The following is a 15674-nucleotide window of genomic DNA, read 5'->3' as shown; positions in this document are numbered from 1 at the left end:
CATAAAAAAATTCATCGTAATTCAATTTAGCGACCGAATTCGAAATTGATCGCTAATTAGCGATCGAATTCGAAATCGGTTGCTAATTAGCGAACGATTTCGAATTCGATCGCTAAAATTAGCGATCGTTTTGGAGTTCATGTCGGAAGCTGCTCCTGGGGAGCTTGACGGGGATGATGACGTCGTTGGTGGGGCTAGGGGCGGTGCTGACGATGTTGGAGCGGGCGGAGGAGTGTGTGGTGTGGGTGGAGGTGCTATGCGCAGTGTTCATCTTGTCGTTTGTGTCGTCGTTCTCGAGTGGGCTTGGTCCGGTGACGTGGGTGTACGCCTCGGAGATATTCTCGCTGAGGCTGAGAGAACAGGAGTTGAGCTTGGGGGTGGCCATCAACAGGCTAATGAACTCCGCCATGTCCATGTCCTTCATCTCCCTCCACAAGGCCATCACCGTTGACGGCGCCTTCTTCCTCTTTGCCAGCATCGGAGTCTTCACGTGGGCCTTCTACTCGACGTGTTGCCCGGAAACCAAAGGGAGGTCGCTGGAGGAGTAGATCGCTGAGGTCTTCTCCAAGACTAGCGACCGATTTGAAGTTCGTGTCAGAAGATGCTCCTGGGGAGCTTGACAGGGATGATGACGTCGTTGTGGGGCTGGGGGTGGTGCTGACGATGTTGGGGTGGGTGGAGTAGAGGGTGGTGTGGGCGGAGGTGTTGTGCGTGGTATTCGTCTTGTCGTTCGTGTCGTCCTTCTCGAGTGGGCTTGGTCCGGTGACGTGGGTGTACGCCTCGGAGATATTCCCGCTAAGGCTGAGGGAACAGGGGGTGAGCTTGGGAATGGTCATCAACAGGCTAATGAACTCCATCGTATCCATGTCCTTCATCTCCCTCTACAAGGCCATCACCGTCGGTGGCGCCTTCTTCCTCTTCACTAGCATCGGGGTTTTCGCGTGGGCCTTCTACTCCACGTGTTACCCGGAAACCAAAGGGAGGTCGCTGGAGGAGGAGATCGTTGAGATCTTCTCCAAGACTGATGACGAAAAATCCTAATGGCCTGTTTACTCCAAAGCGTCGATTGAAGGACAGATTTTTTACCGTGGTAGTAGCATTAGTTTGGGAGTACATTCGATTGTGTAATGCATCTTAATTACAACAATCCTAGATGAAACAGTAGCAAATTCATCTTCCTCAATAGAGCTAATCAAAACGTGATTTAGATATTCTACATCCAAATTGGTGGGTGAACTACCAAAAGAGTGTGTGATTTACATCAAAAACTTTCAAAATAGCCAACAAATTCACTATGTAGGATAGTGTTCACGAATCTTACCTTTTTTTATGCTGTTATATTTAGTTGTTTAATTTTATCATATTTAAGTAAATTTTATAGAGTAGTTACTTTATGTTTTATGAGTGACTTTTAGATGAATGGTAAGTTGGTCGTCTCTTTTTCCATCACCTTCCTATTCTCTCAATTGATTAAATACAAAGACATTCCATTTTAATTAATCTATTTAAGAGTTCTCAGTTACTTTTATTTAATCTTCTTTATCCTTCAGCCTATGTTAATCGACTCAATCCTTGCGCATATCACGATTGCATTGAAAGTGCTGAGTTATGTTCTGCTTTTCAAATTTTTTCTATTGATTTTTACCTCACACCCTGGCAAAATGCAATAATATTAGTATAAAAATTGAATTTCTGAAATCCAATGAGGGTGGAGAGGGAGAACTGTTGGCGCCAACACAACCTCTAACTATAGCCACAGGAAATTGAGTCGGTTGAATTGATCTATCTTATTAAATAATTTAAATTGATTTATCAATTTATTTAAAAATGAGTTGCTAGTGCAACTAGCTCTGACTACACGCCACACGAAAATGTAGATAGGCCAACTAGACAAATATTAGATAGTTGGCTTGCATGCATAAAATCGGCCCATTACTCTTAATTGGGCCAGAAGTCCAACTTGACAGTGATTTGGGAAAGGAAAATAGTTAATTGGATCAAAAGCCCAAATTGATGGCAAGAATGGCCGGCGCCGGCACAGAGCCACTGGATATGTTGATGCATCAACAAGATTTAGGCGTGAATATAATTTATAGAAAGAAATATTAGGCAATTGGGCCGAGCGCACAAATTTGGTCTTAATTGGACCAGAAGTCCAATTTACCAAGCAAGATAAATCGACGCCAGTATGACTAGCTCCAACTAGCTGTTGAACATGCCCGTGCATTAGGCGTTGGAAATGCTAAAACGTTAATTAAATTTAGACGTGAATATAATTTGTAGAAAAAAAAATAGATATATTGGCTGAATGCACAAAAGTAGCTTGAAGCTCAATTTACCAGCAAGAAAAGTCGGTGCTGGCGCAACTAACTCCGACCACGAAGTCATAAGAAATGTTAGTGCAACAAATGAATTTAGACGTGAATATAATTTGATAAAGAGAAAATATTCGTTATTTGGGCCGAAATATAGAAAATTAGGTCATCAGTTTTAATTGGGCAGGAAGCCCAATTTGCCAGCAAAAAGGCCGATGCCAACCCAACTAGATCAGGCTACAAACCGCTGGAAATATGAATATTTAACTTATTTGTTTCGTGGTATGAACTTCTGACCTAGCTCTTTCATTCTTAATTGGACTTGAAGTCAAATTTGCCAACAAGAATCCAACATACAACTCTCTGAACTTTAGAGTCACAAATCAAGCTCACTAAAAAATACAATCCGTCATCCCAACAATCCTACACAATCGATTCCATGACTATTTGTGAGATAATAAATCAAGAAACTGTAATCAGAAGGAAGGTATTACCTCGGTTTTATCGAGATTCGATCATTGTCCACTTCAACATGTCTACAAATCAAGCTCCCAAAACATAACAAATTGACACTTGAGCAGTAGAATTGCAACATTGGGCAAGGGTTGATTCGCGGGTTTGACTAGTGCAGAGAATGCCCTCCCATCTAGGAGGTCGCTGGGTATCTTATATACCTCCCTTCATCTCGCTATGGAACTGATAACGAGAAATGTTTGGGCTGAGCGAAATTGCCTTTTGCATTATTTAGAGTTACAAATCAGCGTGCAGAGGTAAATCAATCAGACAAGTAATAGTAAAAACAAATGAGTACGAGACATATGGCATATCTATTTTAGTAATCTTCCTTGAACAGTCATTACATGACCCTTGCTTGATCATTAAACAGTCAGCCCTCATTAACAGAAGTCAAGACCATGAAAAAAAAGTAGCAAATGTCACAAAAGCAACAAGCACTCATTTACTAAAAGTAAAGAATCTATGCTTCATGGTAAACCTTTGACAAGTCAACATATGATATTACATCTTCTAATGCCAAATACTTCTGTGAGAATGTATCAACAAACAAAACTAATCCTAGGGAGCAATTGAACAAGCGTTGTCTCTAAATAAAGGATAGCCCGGTGCACGAGGCTCCCGCCTTGCGGGGTCCGGGAAAAGATCTATTGTACGCAGCCTTACCTTGCCTTTGGCAAGAGGCTATTTCCAAGATTTGAACCCGTGACCATCAGACAAGTAATAGTAAAAACAAATGAGTACGAGACATATGGCATATCTATTTTAGTAATCTTCCTTGAACAGTCATTACATGACCCTTGCTTGATCATTAAACAGTCATCCCTCATTAACAGAAGTCAAGACCATGAAAAAAGTAGCAAATATCATAAAAGCAACAAGCACTCATTTACTAAAAGTAAAGAATCTATGCTTCATGGTAAACGTTTGACAAGTCAACATATGATATTATGTCTTCTAATGCCAAATACTTCTGAGTATATATATCAACAAACAAAACTAATCCTAGGGAGCAATTGAACAAATGTTGTCTCCAAATAAAGGATAGCCCGGTGCACGAGGTTCCCGCCTTACGGGGTCCAGGGAAAGGATCTATTGTACGCAGCCTGAAATCAGATTATTTATACATGGCAACAACCTTACAGACAAGTGTTGTCTCCAAATGTGAAATATATTTGAGTATAATATTTTTCAAAGTTTAGATAGAATAGTGTTCAGTGTGAATGATATGCACGAATGTGCCTTGTTACTGTGGTAGTTTTGATAATTTAAAAAAGAGTATCATCTTTAAAATTTCTATAACAGTATCACTGACTTCACAAATGTCACAAATATTTCTAAAGGAATCATTGTAATAGTTTGAGACAGGCACATAGTTAAGTGGGGGCGGTACCACACAACATATGCAAGTCATGTAAGTTTGAAATTTCATTGATCAATAACTCCATATATATACACACAATTCTATGTGATCTTGGTATGTTCTGCAATATTAAATATTTGAAGTTAGTGATCACATGTGATAATCCGTAACAATATTATATATGTTCTGCTGTATATTTAATATTGAATATGTATTGGAATGAAATTTAATGAAATAATTAAATAGCTGCTTTTGAAATTTTGGAGTTCAATGATCAAATATTTAATGTATAAAATATGAAAAGTTTGTTCTACACCATAGGAAAAAAATGCAACGATGATTGTCATTAGCAAAAAGATTATCAATTGTATTGTACAAATCATTGAGATCAAACCCAAATTTAATAAAATCATGATTTAAAATAAATAACTTATTCAACTGATCCACATATTCAACTAAGATTAAATAGATAGCTTAATCGAGCACTCCATATGACCACTGTTTATCAAACACCAAGGTTTACTGAAACTAAAATAGATATGCCCACCCATTTGAATTGTTAGTGAATAATTGTATTATGGAAATCTATTCCTAAGATAAATATACATAACTCATCAATCTTCTACGACAAAATCTTGTAAATTGACATATAGAAAATCAATAAGAATTAAATTTATTAAAGTAAATTATTTTTATAATATGATGTGAAATTTTCAAAAAATGTTTTTTTTTAAAAAAAGAACAATCATTAATCAAACCATAAATAACTAAATAAATTTTTAAATCACATAAATAATCTAATCTTTACGTATCCAAATTATCCTATAATAAATTTTTCATCGTATCATACCTCTTAAATCATTTTAAGAACTGTCTACTCATACTTGAGTGCAACTAATTGTGGCATCTTCTCCGTGCTTTTCCCTTCTCTTTATTTGATATGTATTAATATCCAAAATATTTAATTAATGTATTTAATACACAAATAATCATGCTATAAGGATTTTATTAGTAACGAAATAAATATAAAAAATGATTTAAATTTTTTTACTTTTTAATATTTTCAAACTCACTAAAAAATAGTATAGGCTAAAATGTACCCATCGGTGTAAACAATATAATATTCTAAACTAAAATATATTATGCTAAATCAATAAAGAACAAACTCAAGATATTTATATGCACAATACTTGGCTTAAAAGACAGAAAGTTTCAACCCGTTATGCCACATCAAACAATAAACATTATCAAAATAAGTAAAAAAATTATAATTAAGAAAAGTTTAGTCGGTGCCTTAGAGTTTGAGCTAAAAGTCCTCATCCGTGTAAACAACAAAATATTTTCAACTAAAATATATTATGCTAAATCAATAAATGACCAACTACGATAACTATACGCCCGCACAAAACTAAGGTTATAAGAAAGAAAGTTTCAACCCGTTATGCGCATCAAACGATAAACATTATCAAAATAAGCAAAAAAAATTATATTCTCAACCAGCATATACCTACACTAAATCAATAATGGACTAACTAAGATAATAATAAAGTAATTTAGAAAACTTTACCTTAAAGATGAAGAAGATGGAATATCTACTTGAAGGCCACAGTCAACTCCTATATACAACCAGATTCAAGGAGTTAAAAGTTACTTAGCTCACAACAGAATTTGCATTAAGCCAAGATAAATCCAAAACTTACTGAGGTTTGTTTTGCCAAATAGCAACCTGAATATAACAGTAACAGATACCACTTCTGGAACTCAAGGCTCCAATGGAAATGTAGTATGTTCCTCTGCCTTATCAATAACATCCTAAAAGGAAACGGTCATCCAATAACTCAATACGAGTGATTAAAATAGGAAATCTAAAGAAAGAAACTGGAGCAATGAAGAAAAATTGGACTATTTGGGGGGAGTTGGAGTTGGTGGATGAACCTTATTTCAATAAGAAATTGACAATAATTAAAAATTTTGAATCGAGGGCTTTTAATCTCGCAAGGCTCCAAGAAAAGAATGTCTCTGAACCCAGCAACTTTCTCATCACTAGCTACTAAAATATTGTCAAATAGAATGACATCCTGCATAATCCATGTCTCAATATAATGGCGGTAATGAGCTTAAAATTGAACTTATCAAGTTCAGAGTACTCTGGATTTTCTATCTCTGAGGTTTCCTAAACCCTAACGAGCTCGTTCTCCTCTCTCGTCTCTCTCGTCGTTCTCGTCGTCGACAGAGATTTCCAGTCTCTCCTCTCAGATTTCCATCAGAGCTTTCCTCCTTTCAGATCCCGTCGTCAGTATCAGAGTTTTCCCGTTTTCTCCTCTCAGATTCCCGTCGTCCAGTCTACTTCACCCCAGTGCGGCAGTTTCAGGTATCCCGTATCTCCTATACTGTAGATCTAGCCGCGAAATCGACTGCGGCCGCCGCCCGATCGCAAGGTCGCTTGCGGACTCCCGCGGCCGCACGCCCGTCGCGCGATCGAAAGGTCACCTGCGGACGCCCGCGGCCGCGCGAGATCGAAGGTCACCCGCGGACGCCCCCGGCCCCGCTCACCTCGCGCAATAGCCAAGAGATGGGAATTAGGGCAAAAGAGAATTTTTTTTATTGTTAGAATTAAGATAGTTTAATAATTAAAAATTATGTTTATTTTAAAATCAAAAGTCAAAAAGACCCATTAGTTTAAGCATGCAGTAAATTATAGATGTTAATTACTCATTATGTTAGTCAAAGATAGATGTATATATAATTTTTATAGAGTAGAATGTAAATATGAAATATTTAAGTTGAATATACAAAATTAGACTATTAGTTTTATTTGAGTCAAAAACTCGATTTGCGGTTACATTAGAATACAAAATCTTTTTTTAAATTTTTTAGGAAATAAACACATTTGATAGTTGAGTAACAAATCAAATAAAAAAGAATAAAAAAAAATTAAAATGACATCCATTATTTATAAAATAGTCAGATGACCTTCTTATTTTTAATTAAAGTCAACTAAATGTTCAATTTAACCTAAACGGCTAAAAATACCTTTACTCATTCGACCATGTAAAAGTTACATGCTAACTTCTACATGATCGAATGATTAAATAATATAAAAATATTTTAAATAGTTCACGTTAAATAGAACGTCCATTTAATTTTAATGGGAAAGATGTCCATATAATAATTTTATAAATAATGAATATTTTTGATTTTTTCCAAAAATAATTAGGATCTCTTTTGGTTTAATAATTAAAATTTTATTTATTTTAATATTATAATATGAGTTTATATTAATTATTTTTTATTTGATTATGTGAATTAAATTGCTCATTTTAAAATATATATATTATATTTATGTTAAATAATTTGGCATATTCTAATAGTTACATTAAAGATGAAAAATATAATGCTTTTAAAATTAAAATCTATTTCATAACATATAATTAAATCTATTTCATAATGTAAAATTAGTATAGTTAATGTTACATTTTTAGTATTCATGTCGTCTAAAAAAATTCATTTGATATTTTATTTAGAGTTTATATTCACTTTTTATTTATATTTATAATTGTATGCTTTCAGGTTAGTCATCATCATGGATTCTACTCTTGCTGGCAAACGCCCGAAGCCACAACAAATTAATCATAAGTTTCAACCCACACTTATTATTATAGTCATTAGTTTAGTATTGCTTCTAGTAATAGCAATATTAATTTGGATATATATTCGAAGGCGTAATAGACATGCAGCTCCAGATGCAAGAATTACAAATCCATCTTCCTCTCAATAGGATAGCATGCTCAAGATCAATCCGATAAATCACCTAGAGAATGTGTAATTTGCATGGAAAATATTATAGATGATCAACAAATTAGTGTTCTTCCTTGTATGCATATTTTCCATATTGATTGTATCAACTCTTGGGTTAGCAAACAAAGGATATGTAGGATAGAGTTTGTAATTCTACTTATATCTAGATGATTGTATTTAAACAACTTTATTAACTATTTAACTTTATGATTAAGGCTTTTAAATTATTGATAAATTTTTATCATTGTATTTATTCTACCTTCAAAATTACAGCAGAGTACTCGATGTGTCTTTAGATGTTCTTTTGTTTAATATCTGAATATTGTCTAAATGCTTGATAATTTAATACGAGAACCAATGTGGCAATTAGTATGTAAAAATCTATATCATACTTCTATGCAATTACTCTCTACATTAGAACCAAACTCATATAACATACAAATAAAAATTCATTTTAAGTCAAAACTAAAACGCTTCACAAATAATTCATTTTAAAAATACCTATACCTATGGATTTCATTGCATACTATAAGTTTTAGTAACAGAACTATAAATCATCACAAATAATCACTAAATAATTTCCATAATCTTTGTTCCGTGTGTATAACTTATAGTCATATAACATGTGTATTATGTGGGTATAGATTATACACTTTTATTATAAAAAATTAAAAATTTAAATTTAATTTATATATTTAAATTTACATAAGAATAACAATTATCTTAAAAAAGACTAATTATATTAAAAGTAAATAATGTCAAAGCAATAGGTATCAATATTACAAACAAACGAAATTATGAAAATCTAAAAAAGTATATGTTATACTCCTATATATATATATATATATATATATATATATATATATATATATATATTGCATACAAAAAATATAATTCCAAAACATGATAGACATGAATCACCAACAATCAACAAAATGAGCACCTTCGCTTCTAGTTATCACCTACAAATTAAATTAGAATAAAACATTAATATAAGTGAATATATTTAACAAAATTAACATCAATCTTAATGAAAGTTAATCAAATTAAGTACCTACTATATTCATGATCTTCATGAACTTTGAGATCTTGAATTGCTTTGATCATTTGTCTTACTTGAAGCATCCATAACCTATATAAAAAAGTATGCAAATTTTGAACTAAAATAACAATTTAAGAAATACTTAGTAATTAATGCTAAAACTAATTAAACCCGCGGACAAACTAATACATTGTTATTTAGACAAGTTATAGGAATTTTAATATGTAGATAGCTACCCAAGTTACTGCAAAATCCATTTTTAATACTAATATATTTGATTCGTCTAAGTTGAGTCTTCATGTCCAGATAAATATATACAACTACAACGGCGGCATGATTCTCTCAAAGCATAAACTTGATAAAAAATAAAAATCAATAATTCAATGAAACTTAATTGTCCTTGAAATTTTCAATGAAACTAAAAACCAATAATTCAATGAAACTTGGTTATAATCTTGAGATATATCCAGAATACAAACTGTGCGAACTTATTATATGCAAACAAAATTCAGACTTCACTCATTCAAACTTTGAGTCTACTAAAGCATTACAAATCTAACTCAATACAGAGAAAAGCATGAACCAGTTACCAATGGCTGTTGTTATGTTTGATGTTGTGAGAATTATCACATTAGGCCAAGATTTCAATTTGTCCATTTGAGTAAGCAACGCATTCACAACCTGGTATACGACAGATAATATAAGTAGCACATGCTATAAGGAAAAAAAAACATTAGAGCTAAATGACCCAATATTGGAAACCAGAAGTGTTAGAAATCAAGTTCTTAAGTATCACCCGTATGGAGTTTGATGGTTCTGAACCGGACAAGGCTGCTTGTCTAGCAGCTGCAAGACTTTCAACTTCATCTACACATTAAACAAAAAAAAAATAGTTTAGGAGTAAGATTTAATCAAGGGAATAACAGTATTGAGTATTCAACAAGTGGTCAGAAAGTTACTGACTATACGACCCCATACAGAAATTTATAAAATAATGGATGTTTATAGTAAATGCCATTAGTAGGAGACTGAACATTAATATTAAAGTGACAAGACCTGGGATGGGTAGTTTTTTTATGGAAATCAAGGATGCAAATATGTTATGGGCACACATTGAAGATTGTAATGGGCAGGATGAAGCATTAAAAAGAAAACAAAAAACTGTCTGATGGTTAAAAAATTGTAGAACATCTATCCCTTTTTTACCCAACAAAAACCAGTAATTAAAGTGAAGGGTAAACAACTCGACACATGGATTTTTTGATGTGCATGTTTTTGCTTCTGATACATTATTGTGACTCCCAAATTCATGTAGCCAATATGCTATGTATGACATAGCATGTCATATGCTCTGCAATGATATGGTCAGGCAGAATAAGTAGCACCATAGCATGTCATATGCTCTGCAATTATATGGTCAGGCAGAATAAGTAGCACGATTAATAAATTATGCATGCTGCATAACCACATGCAACCTCATATGGCTATTTTCAATTATACCACCTCGTCCAAGAAAATAAGTCAAGACTACAATGGGTATAACGGAACAGACTACATGAAGATAATTGATTTTGGTGCATAATCAAGTTAACAAAGCAATAATAAAATCAGAGAGAGCTAAAATTTATGAGTGATTTGCAGAGAGTTAAAATTTTGAGTCATATGCTCAATTAACAATTTGGTGCACTGATCTTATAAACTTTTTCATATGAATATATTTGCTTAATCTCATATTGGTAGATGTTAGAAGTTTCAATCCAAATTGCTGTTTTTTATTCAGTAGGTAGTAGATACAAACCCACTTCATCACATTTTTTATCTTGATTAAGTCATTAAAATTATTTAAACAATACTTTTCTATGCACAACACCAATTGTAAATATGGTTCTAATAGAGACACATGTGCTCAGATGACATGCCATCAACAATACCTTTTAGAACCTTGGATAACAATAATTTGATGAATGATCATTCAAAACTTGCTAATTATCAAAAACAAGATGTAAATAGACAAAAATGAACCTAACCAATCAAGACGAACAGGAGGTTATTTTCTTCTTCCACCATTTCTTGAATTTTCTGAAAAAGCTTGGCAACCTAGAAGAGTACCAAGAAAAGCTAATTGAGAATCACCTCATTATGGCGATGAGGGCAAAGGCACTTTTTGAATTGATATTTATACTAACGTATTGGAAACATAACAACTCAAAGCAATAAAACTTTCTTTAAGCAAGAAACAGAATACATAAAACGATTTCAGGACAAACTTTGTTTTTCACTATTTTTGACTTGAATTTAAAAATATATACATAAAATGCAGTTTGTATATACACAATTAGTTGCATTTACCATCCAGTTTGTCTGATTAGTTAGTTCATTCCTCTACTGTTAAGGATAAACCTAGACCAGTTGATTTGAGCCATGACTGCATTTTGTTAACAAGCACTTCAGCAAAAACAAACATTCGGTTCCACTAGTCCTTATGTTACATGAATAAGGCCACAAGATGATAGACTATAATTTGGGAGTTTGTTCTATGTTTCCATTCTTTTGCTTCCAGCAATATTTACACAACTAGAGCAACTACAATGGATAAATAGATCATCCTCACCATTTTTGTTAAGGAGAGCAACATTATCAAAATAAGCAAAAAAATTAACCAACATATACCTACACTAAATCAATAGTGGACTAACTAAGATAATAATAAAGTAATTTAGAAAACTTTACCTTAAAGATGAAGAAGATGGAATATCTACTTGAAGGCCCCAATCAACTCCTATATACAACAAGGTTCAAGGAGTTAAAAGTTACTTAGCTCACAACGGAATTTGCATTAAGCCAAGATAAATCCAAAACTTACTGAGACTTGTTTTTGCCAAATAGAAACCTGAATACAACAGTAGCAGATACCACTACTGGAACTCAAGGCTCCAATGGTAACTGTAGTATGTTCCTCTGCCTTATCAATAAAATCCTAAAAGGAAACGGTCATCCAATAACTCAATACGAATAATAATAGGAAATCCAAAGAAAGAAACTTGGAGCAATGAAGAAAAATTGGACTATTTGGGGGAGTTGGAGTTGGTGGATGAACCTTATTTCAATAAGAAATCGACAATAATTGAAATTTTTGAATTGAGGGATTTTAATCTAGTAAGGCTGCAACTTTCTCATCACTAGCTACTAAAATATTGCCAAACAGCATGACATCCTGCATTGGTAATGAGCTCAAACAAAGTAGGATTCTCTATCTCTGAGGTTTCCAGGTTTCCTAAACCCTAATTGAGCTTTCCCGTCTTCCCGTCTCAGATTCCCGTCCCGTCTCAGATTCCCGTCGATAACATCAGAGCTTTCCCGTCTCAGATTCCCGTCGTCATCAAAGATTTCCAGTCTACTTCACCCCAGTGCGGCAGTTTCAGGTATCCTGTATCTCCTGTACTGTAGATATAATCGGCCAAGAAATCGCCTGCGGCCGCCGCCCGATGGCAAGGTCGCTCGCGGACTCCCGCGGCCGCAAGCGCCGCGCGCGATCGAAAGGTCGCTCGTGGACTCCCGCGGCCGCAAGCGCCGCGCGCGATCGCAAGGTCGCTCGCCCGCGGACGTCCGCGGCCGCTCGCCTCGCCCAATTGCAAAGGGATGGGAATTAGGGCAAAAGATAATTTTTTTTATTGTTAGAGTTAAGATCGTTTAATAATTAAAAATTAGTTTATTTTAAAAGCAAAAGTCTAAAAGACCCATTAGTTTAAGTCATGCAGTAAATTATAGATGTTAATATCTCATTAGGTTAGTCAAAGATAGATATATATATATAATTTTTATATAGTAGAACGCAAATATAAGGTATTGAAATTGAATATACAAAATTAGACTGTTAATTTTATTTGAGTCAAAACCCCATCTGCTGTTACATTAAAATACAAAATCTTTTTTTCAATTTTTTTAGTAAATAAATACATCTTAACTTTGATAGTTGAGCAACCAAATTAAATAAAAAAGAATAGAAAAAAATCATTTATGAAATAGTAGCATTCCATTTAACAATACCCTCACTCACTCAATCGTGTAGAAGTTACATGTTAGTTTGTACATGATCGAATGATCAAATAATATAATGATATTTTAAATAGTTCACGTTAAATAGGGCATCTATTTAATTTTAATTAGAAATGAGATGCTCATATGACGATTTTATAAATGATGAATATTTTTTTATTTTTTTGTCCAAAAAAGTTAAGATCTCTTTTGATTTAATAATTAAAATTTTATTTATTTAAATATTATAATATGAGTTTATACTAATTTTTTAAATTTGATTCGGTTGCTCAAGTATCAAAGTGTGTTTATTTACTAAAAATTATATATGTGGATTAAATTGCTGATTTTAAATATATAAATTATATTTATTTTAAATATTTAGCATAGTCTAATAGTTACATTAAAGGTGAACAATTCTTTTAAAATTAAAATCTATTTCGTAACATAAAATTAGTACGGTTAATTTTACTTTTTTTTTTAGTATTCATGTAGTCTTTAAAAAATTCATTTGATATTTTATTTAGAGTTTATATTCACTTTTTATTCATATTTATAATTGAATGATTTCAGGTTAGTCATTATCATGGACTCTACTCTTGGCAAACGCCCGAAGCTACGACAAATTAATCATAAGTTTCATCCCACACTTATTATTATAGTCGTTAGTTTAGTATTGCTTCTAGTAATAGCAATATTAATTTGGATATATATTCGAAGGCGTAATAGACATGCAGCTCCAGATGCAAGAACTACAAATCCATCTTCCTCGATAGGATTGCATACCCAAAATCAATCAGATGAATTACCTAGAGAATGCGTAATTTGCATGGAAAATATTATAGATGATCAACAAATTCGTGTGCTTCCTTGTATGCATATTTTCCATATTGATTGTATCAACTCTTGGATTAGCGAACAAAGGAGATGTCCAGTGTGTAGGATGGATACGTAGAATAGAGGTTGTAATTCTACTTGTATCCAGATGATTGTATTTAAACATCTTTATTAACTATTTAACTTTATGATTAGGGCTTTTAAATTATTGATAAATTTCTATCAGTGTATTTATTCTACCTTCAAAATTACAACAGAGTACTTGATGTGTCTTTAGATATTCTTTTGTTTGATATGAATATTAAATAAATGCTTGATAATTTAATACCAAAACCAATTTAAATTAGTATGTAAAAATCTATATCATACTTCTATGCTCTATGAAAACCATATATGCAAGTAGTTGTATTAGGATGAACGGGATAATGAGCAGAATCTTTAATTTCATGCTCCATTTCATGATTTAATTCTAATACACAAAAAACTAATTGTTGATCCTTAGTTAAGTAATGTGATGCGTTTGTATGGGAATTATTTATTTACTTTTATCCCTTATTTATTTGTCACTTATACCAATTAAAATTAATTATTTATTTATCAAACCCCTAATTATCGCTAAAGTAGTATAGAAAAGTTCGGATCGTCTCTCTTGGACTCAATGACAGAAAAATATCCTAGACTCATGATGCGGGATTTTATTATTTAACTTTATTCCTAAAATTGACAAACGAAGATCCAATGAAATCTATAATTAATAAAAGAATCCTAACTCTACATTATTTACAAATTAAATTTAATCATGCAGCCTATTTACACATATTATTGTATGAATGTCATTTATTAACACAAATTAAATATACAATGTGAAATTCGTTTATTTGATCTACAATATCATACAACAAACATAATGTCATCCATACAATAAATTTTACATACAATATAAAACATACAACAATTAACTTACAATGACACATAGCAATTTACAATTCATCATTCTTAATTCACAAGTTTATTCAAATCTATACAAACATAGAGTTCAATTTGTACATAATATACAAACATACATGATAAATTCTACATTAAGCATGTATCATACAACAACATACATACATCGAGCATACAATATATACAACATGAATTTATCATGCAACATATACAAACTTACATTCTAAATTACACATCATGTGTTATACAATGACATGTCTACAACGTATATCTACAATCTCATACAACCACATCATACATGTGCCCATGAATCCAACATCTTACAATCATAGAACCGGTTCCAATAAATAGAGCATTAGCAAAACTCCAAACAACCACAATTCCATTAAACTAACCATCATGCATGAGAACAACTATCACAATATAACAATGATGATTCGTTTATTCCATTCAATGTCAACATCCATACATGAAACAAAATTTAATTCCATCAAACTTCAAACCATTCATTAACACAAAACATGTTATCCACAACATAATCAACAACATCATACCACAAAATCAACATTTTTCATACAAGCAAAACTATCACACTAACCAACTGACAATTCCTTTAGCCATACATCCATAACAAAATTAACAACATATTCAGCATAAAGGACAATATAGATGAAATCTTTCAAAACTTAACACATTAGCATACCCATTGACATGGGTGACAGCTATCACCACCTAATAATTCAACCAAATCCTTATTCCATTCATGCAACAACTATACATTAACCACAACTCACAACCAATGCATTGTATCAGTAGGTTATCTAAC

The 15674-nt window shown here is 32.7% G+C and overlaps 1 protein-coding gene and 2 long non-coding RNA genes across 3 annotated transcripts; all 3 read right to left on the bottom strand.

The window, feature by feature from the left end:
- Positions 1 to 2648: 2648 nt before the first annotated feature.
- On the bottom strand, positions 2649 to 12662 carry LOC141820797 (uncharacterized). The gene is made up of 4 exons (XR_012601163.1): positions 12129 to 12662; positions 11895 to 12008; positions 11762 to 11810; positions 2649 to 3011 (listed from the first exon to the last, which is right to left on the bottom strand). It is a non-coding gene; the product is annotated as an uncharacterized LOC141820797 (long non-coding RNA).
- On the bottom strand, positions 4004 to 6755 carry LOC141820798 (uncharacterized). Its single transcript, XR_012601164.1, has 4 exons — positions 6127 to 6755; positions 5892 to 6003; positions 5759 to 5807; positions 4004 to 4312 (listed from the first exon to the last, which is right to left on the bottom strand). It is a non-coding gene; the product is annotated as an uncharacterized LOC141820798 (long non-coding RNA).
- Positions 8849 to 11653, bottom strand: LOC141820796 (pachytene checkpoint protein 2 homolog). Its single transcript, XM_074708148.1, has 6 exons — positions 11643 to 11653; positions 11059 to 11128; positions 9828 to 9898; positions 9622 to 9712; positions 9044 to 9121; positions 8849 to 8951 (listed from the first exon to the last, which is right to left on the bottom strand). The coding sequence occupies exons 1-5, from the start codon at positions 11643 to 11645 to the stop codon at positions 9102 to 9104; spliced, it is 255 nt and encodes an 84-aa protein (XP_074564249.1). The 5' UTR covers positions 11646 to 11653; the 3' UTR covers positions 8849 to 8951; positions 9044 to 9101.
- Positions 12663 to 15674: the final 3012 nt, after the last annotated feature.

This window comes from Curcuma longa, unplaced genomic scaffold (assembly GCF_044706935.1).
Source record: "Curcuma longa cultivar G26 ecotype Majalengka, Jawa Barat unplaced genomic scaffold, ITB_CL_G26_1.1 utg8573_np1212_1322966_RagTag, whole genome shotgun sequence".
Taxonomy (NCBI): Eukaryota; Viridiplantae; Streptophyta; class Magnoliopsida; order Zingiberales; family Zingiberaceae; genus Curcuma; species Curcuma longa.
This window is presented reverse-complemented; position numbering and strand designations above follow the sequence as displayed.

Bases quoted from the DNA above. Each gene is read 5' to 3' on its own strand.
- LOC141820796 (XM_074708148.1), bottom strand. The intron at 9,899-11,058 runs GTTAGGTTCATT...TTTAATGTGTAG, and splicing joins CCTCCTGTTCGTCTTGATTG to ATGAAGTTGAAAGTCTTGCA. The intron at 9,122-9,621 runs GTAACTGGTTCA...TTTTTTATATAG, and splicing joins AAACATAACAACAGCCATTG to GTTATGGATGCTTCAAGTAA.